This window comes from Zootoca vivipara, chromosome 9 (assembly GCF_965207765.1).
Source record: "Zootoca vivipara chromosome 9, rZooViv2.hap1.1, whole genome shotgun sequence".
NCBI lineage: Eukaryota > Metazoa > Chordata > Lepidosauria > Squamata > Lacertidae > Zootoca > Zootoca vivipara.
This window is the reverse complement of record NC_142592.1, coordinates 38,971,903-38,999,127: the sequence shown is the minus strand read 5'-3', so window position 1 is coordinate 38,999,127 and position 27,225 is coordinate 38,971,903. Positions and strand designations below refer to the sequence as shown.

The window sequence follows — 27,225 nt, the reverse complement described above, 5'->3', positions numbered from 1 at the left end:
AGTCAGCTTGATGATTATCAGCTTGTGTGATGCAGAAGTGGGCTTTTCCACCAACAGAACGCACTCTCTGCTGAAATATGAGAGGCACCCCAACATGTGTTGAAGATGCACCTGTCCACACAGGCATTCCCTTGATCTCTCGACCAGAGTTTCTTGTTTTAACTGTTGCATTTTAATGGGGTCGTTTCAAGGGAAATGGAATTATGGAACACTTCCATCGTGTTATATAACTGGGTTTTATATTCTACAACTCACCAAGAAGCCTATTTTGGCATTAAACAGTATATCATTAAAAATAATAACCAGCTTTTTACCTCAGTCTTGCTCTTCAGCCCTTTTCTCAAAGCTTCGAGAAGAGTGTGCTGAATGATTTCCTTGTATTCCTCCTCTGCGTGACTGATTTCAGCAAACAGGTTGATAATAGCATTCAGGCAGAGGATGGCACTGTCACTTAGAGACATCTCTCCTAACTGAAGAAAGAAAAAGATTGTGGCAGCTGAGATTACAAGAGAAGACCCTGAAACCGTAGATTAAAAAATACTCAGAAATATGCATGAATATAATCATCGATAAAACATAAATCAGCTCCTCAGACAACAACTCAGAGCAGTTGTAATGGGAGCAATAGACCTGGAAGCTTTAAACATCTGAAAGCCATAAGGCAAAAAGTACCATAAAAATGTTACGAAGCTCACTATGAATCAATCACATAGTCATATTTTCCTGTGAAGTAAAAAAATCTCTCTTTTTTGTTATTTTAGCGCCGGCAACGATAACCCACATGCTTATTATCTTTTAAAACACAGCCAAAGTCCACACAAACAGGGATTTCCTATGCCGTCCCCAAATACTGCCAAAAATGTATTTTCCTAGGCACCTGGGAACCCTCAGAAAAAGCCAGATTTGTGGCACTGGGGGGGGGGGGGGAGATACTCGGAGGGTGGGGAGAATTGGTGAGCATCAGGCAGAGGCAATGGAACAAGCAGAGCTTCTGAAAGCTGCCACCATCTTAGATGTAGGATTACTTTTGGTTCTTCCTTAACTGTCTTGTCTCTCTTGAGGGAAGCTTTTAATGTTTAATCAATTATTGTATTTTAATATTTCTGTTGGAAGCCGCCCAGAGTGGCTGGGGAAACCCAGCCAGATGGGTGGGGTATAAATAATAAATTATTATCATCATCATCATCATCATCATTATGCTGCTGCAGGTATTTCCTCACATAGCATCCAAAAGGTAATTATAATGCTCACCTAAAATACGCTTATGGCTGTTTTGCAAACATGCACAACTTCCTTGGAGGTTCCTTTTGGGTTCAAAAGGCAAGTTCCATTTTTATTTTTTTACTAAATAATAAAGCAGGAATTCCTAATGTCATTGATGGTGTAAGGGGAAAGATATGCAGATAAATGTATTTTTCAGTTCCCCAAAAGAGAGAATACATTTCCAGGAGTTCTACCATAAAGGACAGATATTTTCCACATGGGCATGGGCTCACCTGTATGGTATAGAAACAGTTATGCATTACTGGAATAAGGTAGTCGACATCCACTGTTTTCATTGCCTTGATATGAGAAGTGATGTCTTGAAATGCTGACAAGCGGATATCGAAATTGATATCATCAAGATGACGTGGATCAAAAGCATTCAGCTACAAAGGGCAAGATGTTTAATAAAGATATAGAAATCAAAATGATGACAGAAAATTTCTTAGAAGTAAATCAGGTGAAACATTACATACCTTAACTGTATCTGTAATGTATTTTAGATTACTGTCCAAATCTGATAAAGTCTATAAAAAATGGGGAAAAAAATAATTAAAAGAAAAATTTAACAAACCTAGAATTATTTCACACACGTATCATCTACTGTCACATTAATAGCGCATTTCTCTGAACCTGCTCCAGTTCTGCATTTTACTTTTTAAAAAATAGGAGAACAACCAGAAGTGGCCACAGTATTCAAAATTCAGGTGCCCCATTCTTTCGTTCCAGCGTTACCACACTTTGTACTTATTTGACCAGAATCTAACCAGCTCTTATCCACTCATAACATTTTGAGTTTTAGAACTCATCACCATCCACTACATTTCCCACAGTTCCTGGAGGCTCAGGAGGCCATTTTGAAAGTCCATTGCCCAACCACTAAGAAAAAAGGAAGCAGTCAAGGAAAAGGGATTGGATAGCCTCTCAAGGGACTACAGAGGGATTTGAGACTGGGAAGACCTCAATGGTCCCAATGACATCCTCAAGAGCATGGCAGGGTCATAGCATGAAGTGGACACTCAGAGAAATAATTATGCATCAAGTTCACATCACAACTAAAATAGTGTTGAGCAACTGCTAACAAAAATGCTATAAATGTGCTACTATTCAGTACCTCAAAAACCATGCAGAGCGTCTGACGAGACAATTTGTTCTGAACAACAGAAAACAATTTTGCCAGTGGTTTGAGGAAACTTGGTGGATTCAAACAATGCTTCAGTAGATTTTGTACCGTTTCCAGGATGTCAATCTCAGTATCCTGGGGAAAAACCAGATAAATCAAGACAGAATTCCTCACTTACACTGAAAAATAACATAATGCAATCCAGTTCAGAGTTGTCAAGAGAGATTTAGTTTATCAGGAAACAACTTACATATTTCCACTGTGCAAAATATTTGAAAAAAAAGAACCCTGCTCTGTATATAAACTACAGCATAGCACAATATCAATAAGCCTGAACAAGACTCGGCAAGCCTTGTCCTTGCATGCTCCCCTCCCCTCTCTTCCTGCCCCACAGGCAGGAGGAGCAGATCAGAAGTTCATTTTGCTGCTGTTGCTTAATCAATGCATGCACCATGACCATGACTGCAACTTGGCTTGTTTCAATCAAACCACAGCTAATGTTAACTTGTTTGTTGGTTTAGATGAAAAATAACAAAACAATTAAGCAAAATCGAAGCTTTTAAACTCCTCCTGGCTACAGAGAAGGAAAGGGAACTGTGCAAGTCCAAGGCTCACCCTGGTTTGTTCGTTTTTATACTAAACTATGTTTTAGAACAGCAATGGCTAGCCAGTAGCCCTCCAGACGTTGCCATACTACAATTCCCATCATCGCTGACCACTGGTCATGCTGGCTGGGGCTGATGGGAGCTGGACTCCCAATGGCATCTGGAGTCCCTCAGCTTCCTCACCCCAGGCGTAGCCTCACATCCTAACACGGGAAGTGGCTTGCACCGAGAAGATAGGTTAACTGAAATTTGATCCAGGGACTTCCCATTTTCAAACTTTTTTTTTTTTAAAAAAAACCACTCCATTATACTTGCTCTTTTTTAAAAAGGGGGGGGAGGGGATCCCAAAGGCACATCAGAGCACATTGAATAACAGTGACCCAAACAAGTTAGCAGCAGATCATGATGACCTGGAAAAATAGTTTAGAAGTTCACCGGGAAAACAGCCAAACTTGAAAGAAAATGTGATTTCCCACAGGCGTAAATAACGAAGCCTACCTGCATCATGTTACTCTGGTGGAGGAAAGGGAGGAGGAGACCAATCAGGCTGGAGCTCTGACTCTTGTCCTTTATAAACTTGCTAATTCTATATCCAACAGAAGTAAGAGGTTAGCCCTGCACTGATAGAATGATTCAATTGCCTGTGATATAACCATCTGTCAATGTAAACTGCTGCCGATGTTCTGCTTACAAAAGAGTACATGAACGCAGCAATTAAATCTCCAAAGTGCAACAGGTCAATAGTTTGATTGCTACAATCGTTTGCCCCTGGTCACTAAGGGCCACTTTATCCAGCTATGAAACTGTCTTTAGTAGACTTGCTATGGAAACCAACCAGACTCAAGCAAACCTCCCAAGAAAAGGAATTCCAGATCTAAAAGCAGCCACCATTCACATATATAGTGGCTGGTGCCCATGGAGACTTAACTATGAGGCATAGCAGGTATTGCGAATGGTATTCTTATGTGGAAAGGTCCCTGGGTTCACGTTAACCTGCATTTACACTGAAAAAATATTGGTAACCTTTTCTGATCGCTCCCTTTCTTTGGAAGCAGGGGGAAGGTATTTATCTTGGGAATCTGAGCAGTCACATAATCAGATGCATGATGTACATTATAATTCTGGTCCACACATTATTTCACACAAATGAATATAGACAACTGCAAGTCAAAGAACAGGTATACACTGTATACGTATCAATGTATAGGTAAAATACACATATATGAATTAAGAGTTCATGATCCCCAGCACAGAATGGATCAGAAGATTCCTGTCCAAGGTGCTGCCAATCAGAGTGGACAGTACTGGGATGGACATCCAATCAGAACAGTCTGATCCGTTATAAGGCATATGCTATGGAGACATGCAGGGAGGAGGCTGCATACGGAGCCAAGAAACTTAAGATTTAGAGCCTCCCTTGCCTGAATAGCTTCCAGAGTGAACTCCCATCAAAAAGCCCCACCCTGCCTCACCCTGAAGCTCAAGCTTCTTGCAGGTGGTTCTCTTGAAAACATTTTTGGTTCACAAGTCTATTCATTTGTTTAATTTCCTGTTTTAAAAGGAACCAGTCGTTTTTAACTATTATTTTTATACTGCTTTATGGTCTTTTACTTTGCGCACCTCCTTGTGGTTTTGTGTGAGTGGCGAGTACATTTGTACCTCCGCTTACGTATGCCTCTGGATACGTAAATTTTGGGATGTGAACTCCGCAAACCCATAAGTATTTTTCCAGGTTTCGCCGTACGTGCGTGCGCAGAAGTGCTCAACGTGCCCTGCGCATGCGCAGAAGCACTAAACCGCACCGTGCGCATGCACAGAAGCGGTTCTCCGGTTGCGAATTCCTCAGGATGCGGCCAGACCTCCGGAACAGATCCCGTTCACAACTGGAGGTACCACTGTATAAAAAGTTATTCCTCTCTCTCTATATATATATAGTAAAAATTTAAGTGACCCTATATAAATCAGTACTCTTAGCAATACCAAGGAACTATTTACTTTGAAAGGATGTTCAATTCTTTGCTGATTTGTGCTCTGTACTTCTTCTTCTTCATCTTGTCCACACTGAACATAGTTTTGCTGAGATACTGAAGGATTGCAGGCACATGGGGAAGAATCAGCTTCACACCCGTGGTGGGAACATCTGCAAGGTAGGCAGTGAGTTTATTTACCATTCAGAGACGTTAAGTACTCCAAGCAGAAAAACTAAAGAATGTCATCCAATTCCTCACAAATAGTATAACAATTGTTTTGTGGTTATTTAAATTTATATCCCACTTTTCTGCATATACTACCCAAAGCAGGTAACAGAAATAATAATAAAAATGCAATGAGTTGAATCCAGAGATTCCAGTGCACTAAAGTGGGCTGGTGGAAGTGCTCTTTCTTCCCTTCCCTTCCCTTCCCCCCAGCACCCCACGCAGAAGCCTCTCCCAAGGATGGAGGGATCCTGCTGATGGGATGTGGCACCAAGTGGTGTGTTTGTGTGTCCCTGAGTGGAAGCAATTTCCACAAGCCTCAACATGATGATGGAACGACATCAAAGAGATGGGCAAGCTGGCCATATCTTCATATTATATTTTATATGAAAAGGCCTCCTGACTTGGCTAACCTGATGAAATAGGAGTTTATATCAGCCAACAATAAACTATATGCCATAATAAAATGTTTGACAACTAAAAATGCAGCTTGTTAACATATATTATACGGCTCCCAGAAATACTATCATTATGGCTAAACGTGGGAAAATATTGGTTTGGAAACTAGCACATTTCCTGGGAAACCGTAGAAGCTGCTACTAAAGGGATTAATTAGGAGACAAGGGAAATTGCTATCCAGTTACTGAACGATGCTTTAATTTAAATTATTTAGCCAACATGAAATGTATATGTTTGCTGCTCAAAAACACACTAGTCAATAATATTTGCTGGGCGTTGCTCTTGAAGTGGATCTGTTATCTCCAGCAAGCTGAAAACTGACAGAGATCCTTCAAGCCAGGATATAAACAGGTGCCTGGAAAAAAACAACACCTGTGTACTGTCCTTTACCACAATGCAGCACTTTTAAAAACGTCCCATCTTTTATCTCAAGTGCTAGGAGTTTCTGTTGGTATGCTTCTCTGGGACAATATACCCTTTCCATCAGAACTCCTGTTCACTGGAAACCCAGCTCTGTGTCTGCAACACCTCAGTTGTAAAGCTCCCTTCCCTTATGCGGTTGCCTGGCACCAAATCTGATGGTTTTTGTATGTGAATACAGTTTTCATGTCCCCATGCTTTTCTATGGTTTTAGTGCTGTTTTCAACTGTCCCTATGCCCTGCTCTTTTACTGCTCTTTTTGTTGGATTTTTTGAATAGTCAAGTTACTTTAGAGCAGGTCTAATGTAAATAGTGTCTGTTTAAGAGAAACAGGTGCCGGTGTTTCTGTTAATTGCTCACAGGCGTGGGCTCTGCTTCTTGTATATAAGGCTCTGCCAGAAAGCCTTCTGTATCTCTTAGTTAGATCTTTCAGTTTGATTCATCTCTTAGTAGATCACTCTCTCAGTTGTTCTCAGTTTAAGAGATTCCAAGTTGAATCTTAGTAAGAGAGACTCTCAGTTTAAGAGATTCCTAGTTGAATCTTAGTATGAGAGTTGCTTAGTTATAATGCTAGTTTGCTGTTAATTCTCGGGTAGTTTAATGGGAGTTTTGTGGGAGTTTGTGGGAGGTTTGGAATGTGGGTAGATAACATTGCTAAGAGAGAAAGCATTTATATTTAGTTTAAAGTCTCTTTAGAGTCAGTTTGTTTTTCAGTTAAAGAAACCCAACCGTTTGTATTTTCATCTGCATACCTTTACAAGTGTGCAGCTAGTAAGGGGTTTCATATAAGGGAGATAATTCCCTACGCTCTTGGTGGTGTTTTCTTAGCCAGGTCAACTTCTGACTGCGTATACTCTGCGTGAAGCATACTTTAAAGGGCCGCTGGAAACTGGGATATATTTAAGATATCTTTATTGTCATTGTCCCCTTGCGGGAACAACGAAATTAGATTAAGCAAGTTTCAATACCCAGTTTTCTCCTATATTATTCTTATCTTATATATATATTTCCCAAAACTATTATTATTATATCTGAGTGCTTTAAGTGATGTTAAGTTACTTTGGGGGTTTTATTACTGAAAGGTGAGATAGAAATGCTTTAAGAAAGGAACAGAGGAAAGGAACATTGCAGGTGTGAGCTTCAGAATTGCTCCATTCCTTTTCTGACAGATAGGCCTATGAACGGAATACTGTGCTGGAAGTCACAAAAACCAGCATTTAGTCTAGACTGACCTGTACAATGGCCATTGGGTGCCATTGCACCTTCTGCTCTAAGGACAAAGTGAAAGATAAATCTGGAGATGAAATTACTAGTATAAGAGGGTTCTTCAACTGTTGACTGTTATAGGCCAAAACTACAAACTGAAATCATTTACAAGTGATACTTGATCTTGAGGGTAGGGCAAAAAACATATCCAGTGAGAATCTGTGTGAAACAATACTGGGAACATTGGGAGGAAAAACATGAGACACACCATGAGAGAAGTTGGTAATGCAGCTCTCAAGGAAAGTCACTCTGTCCCACCAACAACCCATTTATTTATTATGAGTTCTTACAAATGAATTTCCATCTCACCCTTTAATACATGTACTTCTAAGAGAGGCAATAAAAAAAGTAAAAATGAAACTATAAGAAGTCTACAGAGCATATATACAATGCATCACCTAGTAAGCGTGCTGAGAATATTTTCTTTCACAAATTAGTTTCTAATTCTACCACACAAGCAAAGTGGAACAACCAGTTTCGAAAATATTCACTTGCGATAGATTCGGGCGCCTAACCATCCGTACCTTCTGTCGTTTCGTCAACTTCTTGGAAGACACAGTCTGTCACTGTCAAGCTGCAAATATGGTCATCGGGCTCCAAGTCAGGAGTGTTTAGAAGACTGTCAGCCACGTCCATCACAACACCAGCCGTTGCCTCACACAAGCTTTTGGCCGAAAGCAGAGCAAACACATTGGATAACACATCATATTCCGGATGTCCTGGCATCTGCTTGGCCAGCAAAGGGAAATACCTGAGGGAAAGGCAAGAAACAGGCAGGAAAATACTGATGCAGCAATATCTAACTCTAGCAAAATGACTAGTGACAACATTAGAATGAAGCTCCCAACAGGTAAGGTCTAAGTCAGTGATCCAGAAAAAGGATCCAGCAGGCTTACGTTCCTAATACTAAAGCCGGGGAGTGGGGAGTAGAGATGCCCCTTTCACAAGTTTGAAGGGACGTTCCATAAGGTCACAGTAGGAACCAAGGTAAGAGAAGCTCCTGGGATTGTCCTTGTCATGTTTCTCTTAAGTTCCTACAACTCACGACCTTTTTTTGCTTCTTCACTGTTCACAGTCTCAAAAAAATATCAAAAGGAGGAGGATGAACAACAGGAGGAGGTGCATATTTCAGGGGCTGAAACATTTGCAGAGAACATGCCCCTTGCCCCATTCCAAGTCAGCCCTAATGCTAACTTGAAAATGAAAATGTCAAGAGGATGTCGCCATCGATTAACCAGTATATAAATTGTGTTAAATAAATGTGTGTGCTTATCATTGTACCTGTGTACAGTGGTACCTCGGTTTAAGTACACAATTGGTTCCGGATGTTTGTACTTAACCTGAAGCGTACTTAACCTTAAGCGAACTTTCCCATTGAAAGCAATGGAAAGTGGATTAATCCGTTCCAGATGGGTCCGCGGAGTACTTAAACTGAAAGTACTCAAACCGAAGCGTACTTAAACGGAGGTATGACCATATAGGGTCCCTATAAACAACCAACATAAACTTTTAAGACAGTGAGCGTAATTAGATTAAAAGTGCAGCTCACATATAGGCCTATATACATAAACACACACGTCTGAGTAGAGTAAAGTAAAGTTATATACCATGATTTATTGTTTCATTAAGAAGAAAGTAATTTACCTTGGGCTTCTGCTCCATATGTGAATGATTTTGAGTAAGAGAGTAGGAGAATATTGGCTCTCAGAGGCCAACCTGAGGATCTGAGGGAACAAAACAGGAGAAAATAAAATTGGGGCAAAATATTGAGGCTGTCTTGGTAGAGATGTTTGCAAAAGAAGAAGCATTAGCATGCTCACGATTTGCTTCTGAAGGAACAATTTACTGTTTGCATTTATCTTCCTTTCACCACAACACTAAGAACTAAGCCAGGTATTTCTGCCCCCACTAATATATATATATTAAAAAAAATGGTAATGATGAGTGGAGACAAGAATGTTGCCATTACGGCTTCTCTACACCCACCACAGCTAAGGCAGTCTAGCATTAAAGGGACCATCTCCAAGTACCTGAGAGGTAGAGTAGTGAAAAAAGCAGGTTATAATCTGAAGGAAGTACAACCATCATTTTTTCCTGTTACATACTTAAGAGGTGAGCCAGCACATGCTCACAGGAGACTTCTTTCTAGTTTTATCTAAAAAGAAGTATCCAATATTTGCTTTATGTTTCATTATCTTTGTGAGGCTTGACCAAAGAGTTACTGCAGTGTAGCTGGGTGACAGCTTCCATGACCTTAAGACTGTTGTGGCATGAAAGGGCTCCTGTCATGATCTGTTCCCACTCGCTTGGACCTCAGGCAGTAGGTCTAGCTGTTGTGGCATGCATACTGCCACAGTATGGTAACAGAGAGGGGTGGCGGGTGCCACTCAATGACACAATTTCTCCCAACAAAGATGTGGCATTGACTTAAGAACATGTATATCTCACCCAACAAAACTGAAACTTAACATTTGTGAACTATAAACATGAAGTCACATTCAAGTTTTATGGAGATGTTATAGGCAAAAGCCTTTAGATTCAACAAAACTAGTGCTGTTTACAAAAGGGAAAAACCAGTTTATATTGTACTTGGATTAAATTTACATACTTCTGGACTGTAGCTTGAGTGGATACACCGATACATAATAAAATTAGATGTTTTGTTCCTAGCATGCCCTCTGCGCTTCGCCCCAAATACCACTTTCACTCCAAAGCAAGTCACCTGTGCAGTTTGGAAGGTGCTAGAGGACACTTGAGACAGGCGCCTAAGTGAAGGAAAGCAAGCAACTCTCCAACTTCATGCTGCCCTTACCTGGGGCCAAACCACCGCATGAAAAACTGCATCAATCTCTTCCACACTAAAGTTGTAAGTTTTGAAGTCAGAGAAAAAGTCTGCTATAAGTTTAAGTCCAAGTCGCCTCAAATTTTTCAGTGGGTTAATTAATTTGAGTTGAATCTGCAAAACAAATCATAGCAATCATGTGAGATTCTTCCCCCCCCCCTTTTCTTTCTTTTTAAGCAAAACATTTAAAGGGCAACACCTAAGACTTAAAAGACTAGTTACTGAATGTGTCCTCTGAACTGCAAGCAGTACCCATATGTCAGCATTGCCTCTGTGCGAGTTACACTAATGCTGCCTGTCTCTGGAGCATTAATGTAAATTTATATAAAGAACTTTAATCCAAAGATCACAGGATGGTTTGTAACGTAAGAGCACAAAAATAAATAATAGCAAAAGAATAAACAAAACCCTGATACATTTTTAAAGTCCATAGATGGTTTAATCAGCCAAAGGTCTGGTTGAAGAGGAATATTTTTGCATGGCACCTAAAGATATGCAATGAAAGCCCCAGGAGAGCCTACCAAGGAAGAGCATTCCACAAATGGGAAGCCACCTCAGAAAAGGCCTGTTCTTGTGTTGGCACCCTCCAGACCTCTTGTGGAGGGGACACACAAAGAAGGGTCTCAGATGATGATTGCAGAGTCCAGGTTGGTTCACATTTTAACATTATACCACTACATCCTCCAGATGATGTGTCACTAAGGGGAAGGGCTTTATAGCAACATCCCCACCAAGGGCTAGAACATGTCAGTCAGCTCTAAATCAGGTCCCTTAGCAGAGGATGTTCCTAAAACTAACATAAAATAATGCACAGCAAATAAAGATATTGAGATCTGTTCGCATAGCACGAGAGCAAAAAGCAAGCATGCTGGAGATGACAAGCCCACCTAGGGCCAGCCCGAAAGCTAGGTAGTGTGAGATAGCTGCCTCAAGCAGCAGGTGCTGAGAGACCATCATGAGTATGAATGTAAGATTCAACAGCCAGCCTTGCTAGTTTCCATATGTGAGATCTGCACGGTGAGGAAGCACCTTAACCTCAAGTGGCAATTTGTTAGCCAGCCCTGTGTCCACAAGAAAAAAAATCTACCCCAAATGAGAACCGTAGGAAATAGTAACCCCACACCTCCATTTATAACTACACAAAGTTAACATTTAACACAGACAGTTGTATTAGTAGGCAATAAATGACTAATGGGTTTTGGAAAAGACCCAGTAGAATATAAATGAGGCTCTTAATTGGCATTTACTTCCTCGCTAGATAATGAAGTGTTAAATTAAGTTTAACAAATGGCAATGCTGAAAAAAAATTTGTGAAGCCCCGAGTTACTGAATTACAGCTTTTTGTCTCAAGAGTTAGTGAATAACTTCATGTGCAAAACTAATTACCATGAATTTCAGCAACACTGTTGTCAAAATGATTACTTTGAGCTCAGTCTGAATGTCTGCATGTCCATGGAGTGCAATATTGTACATCAGATCTTGCACTTACTTTTCTGGGTGTTGCTCTTTTTGAACTTCCTGGCTACTGCTGCAGCAGGAAGAGGCAATGGCGGGCTTGCAAGTCACATTAAGCCAAACTATAGTCAGATGTGAAAAAGCAGCATGCAGGTGCACATTACTCAAAAAGTTCCATGGTAATCCTTTCTCACTCCTGCTGCTATCATGCTTTGGCTGAAAGAAACCAGTTTGGCTTGTTCCACTGGCCAAACCCATGCTCATAGTTTGTTTCTCTCCAAACAAACCACAAGTATTAAGTCACAATTAAACCTTGGTTACAAACCACAAGCCCAGCTTCAAATGTCACAAGCCAGACTCTGGCTTGTTTTGTACACAACATGGCAGTAGCAGGAGCAGTGAAGAATTAAAATTTTATACCTCTCGTCAATTCACGTAAGGACAAATGAAATTCTTTCATGTCCTTTTGGTTTGGAGGGAGGTAAAAGACAGGATTGCCCTCTCTCTCATCAATATTTGATTTATATTTGGAACCACCGGGATGTGCAATTGGAACAGAATAGGGCGATTTATGGTTTCGTTTACAAGCAAGTGGAATTTAAATTAGCTTTATATGCAGACTATTTATTACTCTTAACTAGTATTTATGTCAGAATTAATAACAATTTTAAGGTATACAATTAATTGGTTAAAATCTGAATTAATGCCAGTGGATGTCAAAGTATAAAAGACTAAGTGTGGTCAGAGAAAATGGTTCATGAGTAACTCTCCTTGGTCCTGAAATGAGCAACGTGCCTGCTCTATCATGCCCCATGGGCTTCTCATCAGAAACAGAACAGAACACATACACAGGAGCAAACCTCTCACCTTTTCCCGTTCCTGAAGAATGTGGGATACTGTTGCCATCATGCAAAGTAAAATCTGCAAAATCTCAGGCAGGTACTGGCTGATCAGATGCCCCATGTTTTTCAGTACTACTTCCAGGCTGTTGAAAAGGCTATGCTGCCGACCTAGAGGCAAGACTCTAGATAAATCGATTTCTTCCAATGCTTGGAGCACTGCAGAGAGGCAATCTCCTACCAAAAGAAAAAAGGAGAAGAATGTGGAGGGGTGCAAGGGGGTAACAATAGTATTGTCTTGGTAATAACGCTACAGGTACTGTTGAAGGTACTGTTCCGTTTTGGTAGGTGCATTTCTAGATGGAATATCCCACTCCTAAAGATACAGAAATTAGCAAATCAATAATGCCTAGGCTTCTGTTGCTATGCTATACACCCAATTTTAAGAACCAAATTCTAAGGAAGGTGTTTTTTCTATTTTAAGAAAAACCCTGAAAAGGAGCAGAAGCAATATATGGTTTAGAGGGCTCTATATGTAAAAGGTAAAGGTAAAGAACCCCTGGACAGTTAAGACCAGTCAAAGGAGACTATAGGGTGCGGCACTCATCTTGCTTCAGGTCGAGGAAGCCAGCATTTGTCCGCAGACAGCTTTCCGGGTCATGTGGACAGCATGACTAAATCACTTCTGGCGCAACGGAACACCATGACAAAAACCAGAGCGCACGGAAATGCCGTTTACCTTCCCGCTGCAGCAGTACCCATTTATCTATCAGCTGCCCGAGGAATCTTTTCCCAACTTTCCCCCTAATTTTCCAATCAAAATCAGCAATCCATTTCTCCTTAAAACTCTCAAGCCAACTCTCAAAGCTGCTTCATTATCACACATGATGCCCAGATACATGGTTTTAACACTGAAGCAAGTTAGACATGCAAAATATGCCACTATATTTTACAGTTCAGGCTGTAAGCTACGAAGAAGCAACAAAATATTGCAGTGTATTGTCACCTGGCATACTCCTTTACCATTGGGCCCTTCCTAGCTTCAATCCTGTTGGGCTCTTACTAGCCGCCTTCACCATTAGATAAAAAGTTATTCGTGTACAAGCCATACCATTGCTGAAGTGCTTCACAGGCTCAAATAGCAGATCCAGGAACATCCTAATCTCTTCAGGTAGCGAGCCAGCAAGGAATCTCAAAACAATAGCCATGCGTGTCCCAGCGGCTGACTTCCCCTGTGTTTTGCTTCCAGTTTTATTTCTCATCCGTCCATACAGAATCCTTCCAATACCAAAAAGAAAGTTCTTACATTAGCTTTTCACAGGTGACCAGCCTGCATACAAAAGACTTGGTCCTTTGGCCCGGTTGACCTTTTATTAATTTTTTTATAGAAAAGAACTATTACACAGACTTAGAGAATGCTTCCAAGTTGCCAGACTTGCAAACATACTTTTGGCTGCAAAACTAGAGCTATCACAAACCACACGCTCCTGCCATTTTGTTTTGATTTTTGCCTGTCCTACCCTGTGAGGTAAGTGAAACCAATTGGGGATGACTGGCCCAAGACTACCCAATGAACTTCATGGCAGACATGGTATTTGAATCCAGATTTGAATCCTAGCCCTAGTTTGGCTCCCCACCAAGATAATTACTGATGCAATTTCCCAGTTTCTTAACCATTTGGAAGAACTACAATGAATGAGGACTCACTTAACTTACAGAAGACAGTTTTCCACTAAAAGAAAAGTGGGTTAAGTAAGCCATATATTATTTGGAATGGCAGTACATTCACAGTAGAACCTGAGAAACGGGTCCAAAAACCCAACCATCTTCCTGTTGAAGTAGGCCCTTACACTGTCATACAGTATTTCATTTGTAAAGATCCATAAGGAACCTATACAGACTTGATTTCTAAGTTAATAATATACAGAAGCGCCTCAACCTCATTAGAACAGGAACAAGCTCTGGCCGGTGCAGTGCCTTTACGGTGGTGTTTTCTTCAGAAATGCTGAAATGAACTATTTCTTCCTTAAAGCTCTTGTCTTCCAGTAGCCGTTCCAAGTTCTCTCTGTATGTAGATAATGCAAGATTAAGAAAAAGATTATCTACACAATACATTAGAAAACGAAGACACATATCCTGGAAACAAATTATGCTTATGCTTGGCGAAGAGAGCGCCTGTCAAGAACATGCATGTGTGAACATTTACGCACCATTTGCTCTGGCCATGAAATATTTCTCCTATAGGATGGCTGAAGCAAAACAAACAGCCAAAATCAAACTGGGGATGCAATCTAGCGAGTGTTCCTCCACTGACTGAAGGCATCCATTAGCGCAACAGGGATGGAAAGAATTCCCAGCAACTCTTCCCCTGCCCTCCTTGCATCACCCTGCCTCCCCACCAGCTCCAGAGGATTGAGGAACCCCTGGAGCAAAATTTGGGGAGCTAAGAGGGAGGAGCTAATGTCTTCCATCAGCAGAGCAAGACCCACTGAATCCTATCCGTAGAACTTCTTACCGGTATGGCAGTAAGTGTGGATGCTTGTAAGTCATGATACAGTCAAGAGCTACTTTTTGCACACTCTGGTCTTGATGAGACAGCAGCTGAAGATAATGTTTGAGAAGAAATAAGTCAGAAGAAAGCACACACAGGCCAGATTCCATCTTAAATTGCTTTAGTAAATCCCCTCCCCAATAGGCTTTTATTTTTCTGAGGTTTCTCAATGATGTAACTAATCTTGTGCCCAGTCACACTTCATCGCTTTGGCTGGCTTGACGAAGAGGAACAGGACAGGAGAGAGGTAAACAAAGCTGCCTGCAGTTGTTTGCCTCAATTTTGCAAGATGCTTAAGAGGTTTATTCTACAATCAAGCAGTATATAATTTTTGTGCAATAAATAAATAATAAAATACATGATTATTGAGGAGACAGGCTTGAGATGAGCAGCCTCTCCACAAACAGTAAGAAAATTTGAGAAGCCCTGGCCTTACGCAGAGATACAACACAGAACACAATTTCCACTAATCCTTAACATTGCCCACCATTCCAACTGTAGGAATTTAACTCTGTTAAAAAGCTTAAGAAACTCATTTATTTAGAATTTTTCAAGAACAACAACAGAAAGTCAGTTTAGTAGCAAGCATTGGTGCAGGTTAATCAGCGACGACTTCCACAATACCACATCGGCAAACTTAACTGCTTCAAAAGATAACATATATTTTGCGCAGGCTTGCAAATGGGAAAAAATACCAAGTTCTAACAAGACATTTTGAAATTGGCATGGTCCTTGCAGGAAAACAACTACACACACATCTAAACAAAATTAAAAAGAAGCTCAGAAGTTTCACCTGAGTGTATATTTCATTCAATTTTGCTTCTAAATACAATGCACGTGGATTTGAAAATTGGGCAAACAGTTGCAAGTGGGTGATGAGCTGTCTGAAAAACAAATTGGAACACAGAAGTTAACAGCAGAAAGCAATTGTTCTGAGTCATCATTTAAAAATTTGATTTTCGGTAAAAAAAAATTAAATAGAAGGAAGTCTACTGAAGCACTTTCTTTAAGTTCAAAGGCTGTTGAAAGCTAATAAAAACCAGGGTTTTCGACACAAGTGTATCACTCAGTAGTTCATCTTCCCTTTGCTGAAAGGAGGAGGAAAATTAGGGAGAGGAGGAGAGAAGTTGTAATAAGTCATCCCAGTGATAAAAGAAGACAGAACTGATCCAAATCCCCAGCTTCTAGCCATTCACAAATTGACTCAGCTTCTCATACTATCCTCACCCGATGATCTTTACTTCTTCACACATCGCAATAAACCATGGTTTGCGGCTTACCATGGTTTACCATGATCAAGCAATATGTTTGTGTACACCACCGATCATTCCCGCTTCACTCATCCCCTGTCACAAGCGGAACAACTAGGAGGCCACTGTTAAGCTTGGCCTCCTGTTACATCCAAGTACATGACAACTTCCAGTTAGTCTTAAACCATGGCTTGTTGCTGACATGGATTGTGGCTAGTCCCAGGTTCTGATGCAATGGAAAGTCAAGCTTTATTGTGGCTTCCTGGTTAATTTCTTCTGCTCCCGCCAAAGGAGGAGTGGAACAGGACCTATTAGACAGTGTGCAATAGTGTTAAACCATAAGACAGAAATCATGCTTATCATGATGAGTTAACACAGCCTGAATCTAAAGAATATGCATGTCATAGAAAAACTGTTATGTTTATATAATGCTATGGCTGCATACATTTGCTCTGCAACTGCAGCACAACCTTTAGTGCTAAATAGCAGCAAATTAATTATGAAGACTTACTCACTTTGTGTAACAGGCCACTATCTCTAGGATAGAACAGCCCCTCAAGAATACAGGAGTTGGTTGTCTCTGTCATAAATCTGCCACAATCTATTGCACCAGAAAGTAAAGAATTTATGCTCTAAGTTAAACAATAGTGGAAGGACACTGACAGAGAAATGACCCCAGGGTCAATAGGAGGGGGGGGGAACTTCACTAAAGATTCATTAACACTTGGCCCATAAATCTTTTACTTCTTGAGTTACTGATATAGGTATTTTTAAAATTCCATTGAGGAACAGGAATTTTTGAGGCTGAAGTTCTGTCACAATCAAGAACAGCATTCCACGCACACACACAAGACTCTCTCAATACTGGCCTGCAATTCTCATAGTATAAAATCATAGAATCAAAGAATTGTAGTGTTGGAAGGGACCCTAGGAATCATCTAGTCCAACCCCCTGCAATGCAGGAATATGCAGCTGCCCCATACGGGGATCAAACCTGCATGCAACCTTGGTGTTATCAGCACCATGCTCTAATCAACAAATGCAGAATTTTAGCACTACAGCAATGATCAGCCAGAACCAACCATGATTTGCAATCTTTCCATCACTGAAAGAGCTTTTGTTCTTTGTTTCATAGAGTGATTAGCATGTTCTCTCATTACGTAAGAGGTGGTGATATTTTTTTAAAGTATTTTTTATTAAAGATTTCTTGAATTACAAAGGTGTGTGCAGTGTCTCTCATATTTTTACATGTATCATTTTTGCAAATCAGTTTCATTTGTTAAGACACTAAGAAGAAAGAGGGGAAACGAGGTAGATAGGGGGCGGGAGGGTAGATGGGGGTGGGATTAGGTGACGATGTTTCTGTTTTGCTTAATACTGTATATGTAGGGCTTGATGTCAGCTTTGTTTGTGTAGGTTTTCCTTTATTTGCTTGTGTTCTTTTGGTGGTGAGAGAGATTGGGGTTGGGCCAAGGGATTTGTGATTGGCTATGATGGTCTTTGTTTTCATGTGTGGGTGGGGTGGGTAGGTGTGGTGGTGATCTTTTTATAGTTTGTGGGCCATATCATGGAGCTGTTTGAAAGTCCTCTGGGAGCATCCTTGGACTGCTCCTTTCAACCTCCAATTTTTTATGGGCCATTCATGGGGGAGTAAGAACCACAAGCCAAATTACATTCAAAAGTGATATTCTTCACCTTATGCACACACTATGTAAAAGAATGTAAGTTTCACCACCCCAACCCTCCTCTTCTCAACCTGATCTTCTACAATATTTGTGGGACAGAAAGTTTTCCTTCCCTGTAATTAAGCAAAGCTTACTTTGACGCAGCTCTCCTAGTCTTCTTTTTTGGCATCTCTTCCATCACTGGCTCTTCAGAAGTCTCCTTCTCTCCCTCATTCTCATCCTTCTCATCATCTTTCATGGTTGTTGCATCTCCTTCCACGGTGAGGTCTCGTTTTACATTGCTACCACTTTTCTTTCTAAGGTCTTGGGCCGGAGCTACCAGTGAATCTGCAGGATAGTATTCGTTGCTGTAAAAAGAAAAGCAAGAAAACAAAAAAAGGGATGGGCTAGAACTCCTGCAGTCTGTTTCTAGTTAGGCCTTCCTGCCTGTCGCTTCTCTCTTTTCGATTTATTCAAATGCCTCGGTAAAAATATATATTTCATGTTGTGATTACTTCACACCTCCCTCTCCTTAAGTCTCCACACGGGCTCCCTGTTATTCTACGCACCAACCTCAAACTCCTACTGCTTATATTTAACACTGACATTTAGCTATCTTTATAGCCTTTCTCCAGAAGTTGTTTGCCTGGTGGCGCAGAGCCATGGTGCTTATTTTCCAGATGGTGTGTTGCTGCCACTCACCCACTGACCTCCCCACCATCTCACCATCATGCCTCCCAGTAAGTGATAGCAAAACACCCGTTGGGGAGCTAGTGTTGCAGTTCCCCCCAGCCAGGTAGGCCCTGTCTGTCTGTCTTTCTGTCTCATCAACTCATGGAAGTTACTAGAACCTTCTATTTTCTGTTGTTCTATTCTTTCCTCTGCCTGGAATTCCCTCCCAAACAACCTCCCATTTCTCCAACAATTTTTACCTCCCAGCAGTTATGTGCAGATCATGGCTAGGGCTAAGCTAATTTCTCGCTAAGTTTTGAGAATTATGTCTGCACACAAATATAGAGTGATCCCTGAAGTTGTCTTAAAAATTACGCAGGTACTTTCAATAGCATTTAAAACCAGTACACTCAAAAATTATTCCCTCTCTTGCCCACCCTCGGTGAAAATACTCACGTAATAAACCTTAAGAGAAGTGGAGAGAGTTCTCTAGACCTGGGCTCCACTCTGTCCGGAAATTTTGACATTGCCTTCCAAAGCAGCAGCCTAAAATTCGCGTGATCTGTCCTCTCATGGCAGCATGTCTGACATTTCAGCTGCTCAAGATACAAAGTTCTGACATCTCTTCCATGGATTTCTTCTCCTTGAGCATCGATAATGTCCCACTGATCTTCTTCCAGCTCATTATGTAGCTCTCTCTCTACAGAAAAAGCAAAAATAAAATTCTATTTTATTACTCTTTAGAGGCGTCTGATGATGTATTAGTACAAGGCCGTAAGTTCTATTTACTGTTTTGAAGGCACTGCAGCTAATACAGTACCCCGCTGCTCTTGGAGGGTATGTCATAAAAAGTGGGAGAACAGATTTATTAGAAATTGTTCCAACAAGATGATGCAGCTATAGTTAAGACAAGTGGAGGCCAGGGCTGGGCGATGTTGGGTTTTCAACACTGCACCATATCTCCATCCAAACATCGTGGTTTGGCGATACCGTATAGCGGAATGTTTCAAAAAGCTGCATTGGCCCCACCTGCCGGGTGAAACTGCCGCAGCTCTCATCTCAATAGAGCTGGCCCCAACCTGCTGCTCTGATAGCGGGCGGAAAGGCTCCTGGCCCCAGCTGAGCAAGCTCTGAAGCCCCTTGAGAGACCAACAGCTTTTTATCCAATGTATAAAGCTTGCTGGATGTCTTTAAGCAGATATAACATTTGTATAGAGCAGAGGTAGCTAACATGGTCTCCTCCAGGTGTTGTGGGGCTACCATCAGCATGGCCAATGGTCAAGGAAGGAGAAGTCTTGCTCCCACCACAGCCTTAGAAGTTGTTCTAAGCTGGACCGGTGAAAACTGCTAGTTTCTTTTCTTAGGAAGAACAAAAGCAGCAACAGGAAGAGAGGAAACAACTTTGAGACATTTGGAACACCTCTCATTCTGAGACTGAGAATGAAGTGGGAGAGAAGAGAGAAGAAAAAAAACTCTCCTGAACTGTACAAAGTCAGAAACCCCTAGACTTGGTTCATGAGCAGCTCTGATCTTGGCTGGACTATTATGAAACCATTAAAATTGCTTTCTCTTACCAGCATAAATGACAGCCTTTTCCAAATGTTCGAAGTAAACTTTCCAAAACTGTTTGTTTTCCATTTCATTTGCATGAGAGCTAATTAAAAAATAAAGAAAGGGGGAGGATGTAAAATTAGGTAATGGCAGCCCATAAAATAAAACAACAAAATATTACTAGGATAAAGGAAGAAAAATAATACCAGTCAACTAGGAGTTGGCAAAAAAAAAAGAGTATATAGCACTGCATTTCTATGTTGGGCAAAGACGAGAGTGCTGTTGATCCCTCCTCTGTGCCCAGCATAGAAACCAAAGTACTCCATTTCTCCTCTGCTGGCCCACTTACTCCCCAGCATGGAATATCATGCACTACTGCTTGCAGTTCCTGGTTGGCTATGTCCACCAAAGATAGTGCATAAAAACAAAGCTGTCCTGTTTGGTTCACTGACACTATTAAGGATTTACAGTTTTCTGATATTGGTTTACAGGGCTTCCTTCTGGTCATGTGAGAATCCAAAAGTGCTTTGCAAAATCTTGTAAATCAAGAGGTGGACCTTCAGATGTTGATAGGCCCCAACTCCCTTCAATCCCAGCCAGCATACCCAATAGTCAGTGATGCTGGGAGCTGTAGTCAAACAAAATCTGGAAAGCCAGAGGTCTCCTATTCCTGTCATAAATATACACTCCTATATGGGATAGTCATTCTCTTCATTATATGGGAAGCCTGGAATCAAATTTTAGCTCATTGCTTTACTAGTGGCCTTCAACAGCCCACTCTGCCTCAGCTTCAGTTAAGAATGTGTAAAATGAAAATACTGCAAACTTATATTTATGAATAAGATAAAGAAATGTTTTGCACCATAAGCCTTAGGAAACAGGGAGGACATTTTCTAAAATAAGGAATGAATTTGACCCAAATGCATGAAGATGCAAACCATTCACTTTTAAAAAAGGACATTCAGAAATCCAGGCAGAAATACGCCTTGCAATTAATTTAATTTCCCCACCTATCAAAATACATGTAAAACTCTCACCGAGATCCATTTTTATTTGTTTATACATTTTTTATTATTCAGGAGAGGGAGGAAATACTTACGCTATAAGCTCAATCACAGGAACCCACAATGGATTGAAGTTGATATAAAGCATTCCCAGTAAATACCGAAGAGGCACCTAGGATAATATTTCAATATGGGTTTTTTGTATCTTTAAACCATCGTTAATACATTTATTAGTGGTATTCATTCTCACAAAACCAAACAATTCCATTTAACAATTACAACCTGTTAATTTACCTGGTCCCTGTAAGCTCTAGCAACTCAATTGTTCTAGTAAATCAAAATGTTTCCTCTCATTCTACTGTGACAAAGGAGAAAAGCCTGGAGCAATAGCAATGGCCTGCTTCACTGCAATGGTTTTCCAAAATACATCCCCTTGTGTTTTGTAACAATATGTAAATGAATTATCCGTCTGCTCCTATAGCAGTGGGTGCCACTGCAAAGAAGGAAAAGCATGAACTGGCCTTCAATAGGTGCTCTGTGCATGGAGACGCACAAGGTGTATTTTCAATTCCCCATCACACATAGAAGAAACACACAAAGGGGGATTGGAATCAATCTTTCTGTCTTTTCAAGAAGAAGAAGAAGAAGAAGAAGAAGAAGAAGAAGAAGAAGAAGAAGAAGAAGAAGAAGAAGAAGAAGAAGAAGAAGAAGAAGAAGAAGAAGAAGAAGAAGAAGAAGAAGAAGAGGAGGAGGAGGAGGAGGAAAGAAGAAAGAAGAAGAATTTATTATTTATACCCCGCCCATCTGGCTGGGTTTCCCTAGCCACTCTGGGCGGCTTCCAACAGAAAAATAAAACACAGTGATCTATTAAACATTAAAAGCCTCCCTAAACAGGGCTGCCTTCAGATGTCTTCTAAAAGTCTGGCAGCTGTTTTTCTCTTTGACATCTGATGGGAGGGCGTTCCACAGGGCGGTTGCCACTACAGAGAGGGCCCTCTGTCTAGTTCCCTGAAACTTGGCTTCTCGCAATGAGGGAACCGCCAGAAGGCCCTCGGTACTAGACCTCAGTGTCCGGGCAGAACAATGGGGGTGGAGACGCTCCTTCAGGTATACTGGACCAAGGCCATTTAGGGCTTTAAAAGTCAGCACCAACACTTTGAACTGTGCTCGGAAACGTACTGGGAGCCAATGTAGATCTTTCAAGACCGGTGTTACCGTGTTTCCCCTTTTTTAAGACACCGTCTTATAACTTTTTTTCCTCAAAAAAACACAAGGTGTCTTATTTTCAGGGGATGTTTTAATTTTTTATTAGGTTTTTATTACAGTCCGGTACCTTACTGGCTCGGGGTGCTGCCATCCATCCCATCGCTAACATGGGAGCCGAGGGGCACGAAATCGAGGCGTGAGAGCGGGGGGGGGGATATGAGAGAGACGCGAAGCAGGTCGTCTGAAAGATGCCTGTGTACGCCCTGTCCCGTGAGGGGGAAACGAGACCCGTGTCCACACCTTGTCCACACCACCGAAACACGCATTCATAAGGGGCGGCAGCTCGAGGAGCTAAACTTCCTTTCCTGCTTGAGCGCGCACGGATTCCTCTGCGCCCTTAAACTCAAAACCCTTAAACGCGCGCTTTTTTTACACTGATACACTGAAGTCCCGCGGAGTTGCCCCAGGAGGAGGCGCCGGCGGTGGCACCCTGACTCCAGAGGGAACGGGGCGAGTTCGTCGTGGCCCACCCGACGAGCACCCCCGAGGGTTTTTTGGGCAAAGCGGCAGCGGCGGTGCCTGAGGCACAGCTAGCAGCGCCGTAGCCGCGCTCCCTGAGGCACTCCCGCCTCCCCACCCCGGGCCATTTCCATTAGCAGCCGGAGCAAGGTGGGGGTTCCCTCGCTTGCTCCTCGCCGCCCTTCTCCCTCCAGGCATTGGCGAGGCCGCCTGTCAATCAGCCACCAACTCGCCCGCGGAAGGGGCCAGCAGTGCTCCCTCCGCCGTCCATCGCGCGGGCCTTGGCCCATGCAGCCCACAACGTTCTGGTGGCACAGAAGGGGCCAGCAGCGCTCCCGCCACCATCTGTCACCCCGGTGGCACGGAAGGGCCTGCAGGCCTCCCGCCGCCGCTCTACCTCGGGCCATGCTTCCCATGACGCTCCAGCGGTGCGGAATGGGCCAGCAGCGCTCCCGTCGCCATCTGTTGCCCCGGCGGCGCGGAAGGGCCCGCGGGACTCCCACCGCCGCTCAGCTTTGGGCCATGCAGCCCACTACGCTCCGGCGGCACGGAAGGGGCTAGCAGGCCTCCCGACACCAAGGGGTTTCCCCATCCAGGCACTCCGCCGGAGTGGAAAAAAGTCCTGGGAAGAGCGGGGGGGGGGAGTCCTCCTAGCGCGGCTTGCCTGGCGACGCGCTCAATTCATGCACCCCACTCCCACCTGGTCTCAAGCCTCTCTGAGGCTCTAAAGGAAAGCAACAAGGTATGCCTTATTTTCGGGGTATGTCTTAAATTTCGCAAATACTTAAAACTCCTGCCATGGCTTACTTTATGACTACGTCTTAAAAAAGGGGAAACACGGTATGTGGTCTCGGCGGCCGCTCCCAGTCACCAGTCTAGCTGCCGCATTCTGGATTAGTTGTAGTTTCCGAGTCACCTTCAAAGGTAGCCCCACGTAGAGCGCATTGCAGTAGTCCAAGCGAGATATAACTAGAGCATGCACCACTCTGGCGAGACAATCTACAGGCAGGTAGGGTCTCAGCCTGCGTACCAGATGGAGTTGATAGACAGCTGCCCTGGACACAGAATTGACCTGCGCCTCCATGGACAGCTGTGAGTCCAAAATGACTCCCAGGCTGCGCACCTGGTCCTTCAGGGGCACAGTTACCCCATTCAGGACCAGGGAGTCCTCCACACCTGCCCGCCTCCTGTCCCCCACAAACAGTACTTCTGTCTTGTCAGGATTCAACCTCAATCTGTTAGCCGCCATCCATCCTCCAACCAAAAACTAGTACATACGGTGAAAACAGGCTGCAAGTACATAGGATTGCACTAGCCATTGGGAATTCTATTGCATCAGGTTTCCTGGATGCACATGTAATTGTGCAAGTTCCTCTGAAAATGTGTGGAGGTCAGAGGGTGGGTCCAGGAGACCTATGGAGATCTTGCTTCCCCCCTCCATGCCTTACAGAGGAAGGATAGGCAAGGATAGATCTAGTGAAGCACTGCATCGAACCCACCCCTTGCACTCTGTGCAATATACAGACCCTCCCTCTGCAAGCATCTGGCCAGGTATAACACGTGGTATTATGCTAATGGACTAAAGACAACATTTGGGACAGATCAGAAAGACAAACTAATCTTTTACAACTGCAAAAAGTAAACTTGGAGAGCAGTAAAGGGAAACCGGTTTGTCTTCAAAAGAAAAACAAGAGAGAACCCTCTTCAGCTGTAAAAGTACAGTTGCTAACAGAAACAAATCTCCCTTAATAGTTTTCATTTGTTTAGCAACAGCCAATTCAGAAACATAATTCAGTCTCCGCAGTTTTACATAGGCAGGGAATCCCCTGTGTTCTTAAACAAAGGAGAAAAATAGGGCCACCTTTGTTCTGTGCATGAAATGCAGGACTGGATCTCAGCCACTACAGCTAATTTGTTTCTTGAAACCAGTTATTAAACCGCCCACATGTTGTCAAGCCTATTATGATGAAGTACAAAAGGAAATTCAATCTGCACACGACCTTTAGCAAGAAGGGAAAAGCTGTAGCATGTCCTTCAAGAAGGACATTTTACCTCCTGTAAAGGCCCCGCAGGGGTCAGGGATTGGACTGCATCATGTCTCAGCTTCCTTAAGTGGAGCAGTTTCTCACGATAATCATTGATGCTTGCTGGCACAAGTTCAGCTTGAAGCAATATGGCAAATACAGACTGCAGCTCCCCCGTGGCCATATCCTTAGCAAAAGCAAAAGAAACAGCTGGTGTTACAAGATTTATGTAAAACAAGGCTTTGTGGAATCTTAAGAGTTGCCTCACAGCTGTTAGAAGTCCGCTGAGGATCAAATATACCATATTCACTCGAATTTAATGTGCACAATTTCTGGACAAATGACGTCACAAAAATTAGGGTGTGCATTAGATTTGATGACGTATTAGATTCACATAAATATGGTATCAAAAAATGTACAGCAAAAACGGCACGACAGTAAGAAAACAACACACCCAGCAATTGAGTGTGCTGAGTAGTGACACCAAATAATCATTTTCAACCAGGAAAAACACACTACTCTTCATTTAAATTCAAGATATTCCTATTCTTGACCACTCCCCTCCAAAAACTCAAATGTATAAAACTCTTATGTTTCTCCTAAACTTTTGCATAACTAAGCCCTCACTAAGCAGAAGCTCTAAATCTTAAATTACCTAGAAAAGAAGAACCCCATAACAACATTCAACAAATTATGTAATAGTAAAACTATACAATGTTTTATCTACCAGTGCAATCTTAGCTGCTTGGGTAGCACCCAAACAGCATTGTTTTACATGAAATATTACCTCACTCCCCACAGGAAGCTGGACATCGAAATGATTTAAAATCCTTATTGTCAACAGTCGTACCTATCAAAAGGGAAATCACATTTCATTGCATTTTTCATGCTGCAAAATCAGGTATAATGAAAGGGATGCAACTGAAAGGTATTAATTTATCATTTATTTACGTAAAGTATTTTGCTCCTACTCATTAGCCAAGAATAAGCTCCCAAAGCAGCTTACAAATATCTTACAAACATCTTTTAGCCTTAAAATCTAAAACATGGGGCTCATAAGTAAAAGAGATTGGGGGGGGGAGCGAACTCGTTTTCTTTGAACGACCAGCTGGAATGGAAGTTCATTGAGAAGAACCTCCTAAATTGGCTGGTCTCTCAGCTGAGGGGATAGAGAAGCCAGCAGTCCTATGACAGATGTTCCTTGACCAGCTTCTTCATTAAGGAATTCTACCTCAATAGTAACTGTTTGGAAACACAATGCATTCAGCAAGAAACTGTTAGAAAACAAATGTTACCTTGGATACACTGCTTGAAATATTGGCTTGCAATTTTAAAAGCAATTCCATCAGACTCTCTTGGGAAAGATGTTTACAGTACCCACATAATGCCAATCTTGTACAATAGAGATCAGCCAACAGCAAGGCAGATGGGTCTGAAGGAAATGCCCTGGGGAAAAGAGGCATGTTACTATCAGTCAATATATAATTAAATACTGTACAGTGGTACCCCTAGTTGCGTTCACCTCTGGTTACATATCCTTCAGGCAAACCCGGAAGTATTTTTCCGGGTTTCGCAGTGCGCGCATGCACAGAAGCACTCTATGCGCCGTGCACATGCACAGAAGTGCTAAACCGCGCTGCGCACATGCGCAGAAGCGGCACCTCCGGTTGCGAATTTCTCAGGATGCGGCCGGACCTCTGGAACAGGTCCCGTTCGCAACCGGAGGTACTGCTGTATAAGCAAAAATGGATGGTAAAGTAAAATATTAATACGTAATGTGTGTTATTTGTCTTTAACTTGAAGCAAACTGTTGATCTGGCAATATGGTTAGATACACTTCAACCCAATGATTACTACTGGCCAATGTATGCACTCTTTGGAAAACACAGCATTAAACAAGTACACACAAGCTCAACATATTGCTCCATATAAAAGGCAAACTCCATCTCCCCATTACATACATCAACAAAGTCTTTATGCGTTCCACTGGTAACAGATCTAGAATTTCCAAGGATTCTGCTAAACTAAGCAGTGTGCTCACAGCATGGCAGACCACAAACAGGCTTCCTGGGAAAACAAAACAGGAATAAGTTATATATTAATCCATACTTTGTGACTACACCCTTGGGGAGCGCTTTAATTTTTAAAAGTCTATACAAAATGCAAAAGACTGGCTGCTTTCCCATGTAATGCTAAATGATGGTTCGGTGCACCATGAACAAGCTGCAATGAGAACTTCTGCAGAGATCGGTTTCACTTTCAAAGAATGCTGGTTTTACCCACCATTGCAGAATAATGAGAAATTACTTTCAACAAC

General features: G+C 42.1%; 1 protein-coding gene across 2 annotated transcripts in view; it reads right to left on the bottom strand.

The window, feature by feature from the left end:
• The window catches only part of UTP20 (UTP20 small subunit processome component), a 63,315-nt gene that overhangs the window by 19,947 nt on the left and 16,143 nt on the right, over positions 1-27,225 (bottom strand). For both annotated transcript variants that reach the window (XM_035128257.3, XM_035128259.3), the window contains exons 15-36: positions 26,870-26,975; positions 26,204-26,354; positions 25,696-25,758; positions 24,937-25,095; positions 21,255-21,331; positions 20,179-20,258; positions 19,061-19,304; positions 18,088-18,300; positions 15,812-15,902; positions 14,983-15,068; positions 14,407-14,532; positions 13,579-13,745; positions 12,496-12,704; positions 10,144-10,287; positions 8,976-9,055; positions 7,856-8,082; positions 4,987-5,131; positions 3,490-3,577; positions 2,378-2,521; positions 1,740-1,790; positions 1,497-1,649; positions 315-470 (exon numbers count right to left, since the gene is read on the bottom strand). In XM_035128257.3, coding sequence (XP_034984148.2) covers positions 315-470; positions 1,497-1,649; positions 1,740-1,790; positions 2,378-2,521; positions 3,490-3,577; positions 4,987-5,131; positions 7,856-8,082; positions 8,976-9,055; positions 10,144-10,287; positions 12,496-12,704; positions 13,579-13,745; positions 14,407-14,532; positions 14,983-15,068; positions 15,812-15,902; positions 18,088-18,300; positions 19,061-19,304; positions 20,179-20,258; positions 21,255-21,331; positions 24,937-25,095; positions 25,696-25,758; positions 26,204-26,354; positions 26,870-26,975 — 2,960 coding nt within the window. The remainder of the gene's footprint in view (positions 1-314; positions 471-1,496; positions 1,650-1,739; positions 1,791-2,377; positions 2,522-3,489; positions 3,578-4,986; positions 5,132-7,855; positions 8,083-8,975; positions 9,056-10,143; positions 10,288-12,495; positions 12,705-13,578; positions 13,746-14,406; positions 14,533-14,982; positions 15,069-15,811; positions 15,903-18,087; positions 18,301-19,060; positions 19,305-20,178; positions 20,259-21,254; positions 21,332-24,936; positions 25,096-25,695; positions 25,759-26,203; positions 26,355-26,869; positions 26,976-27,225) is intronic.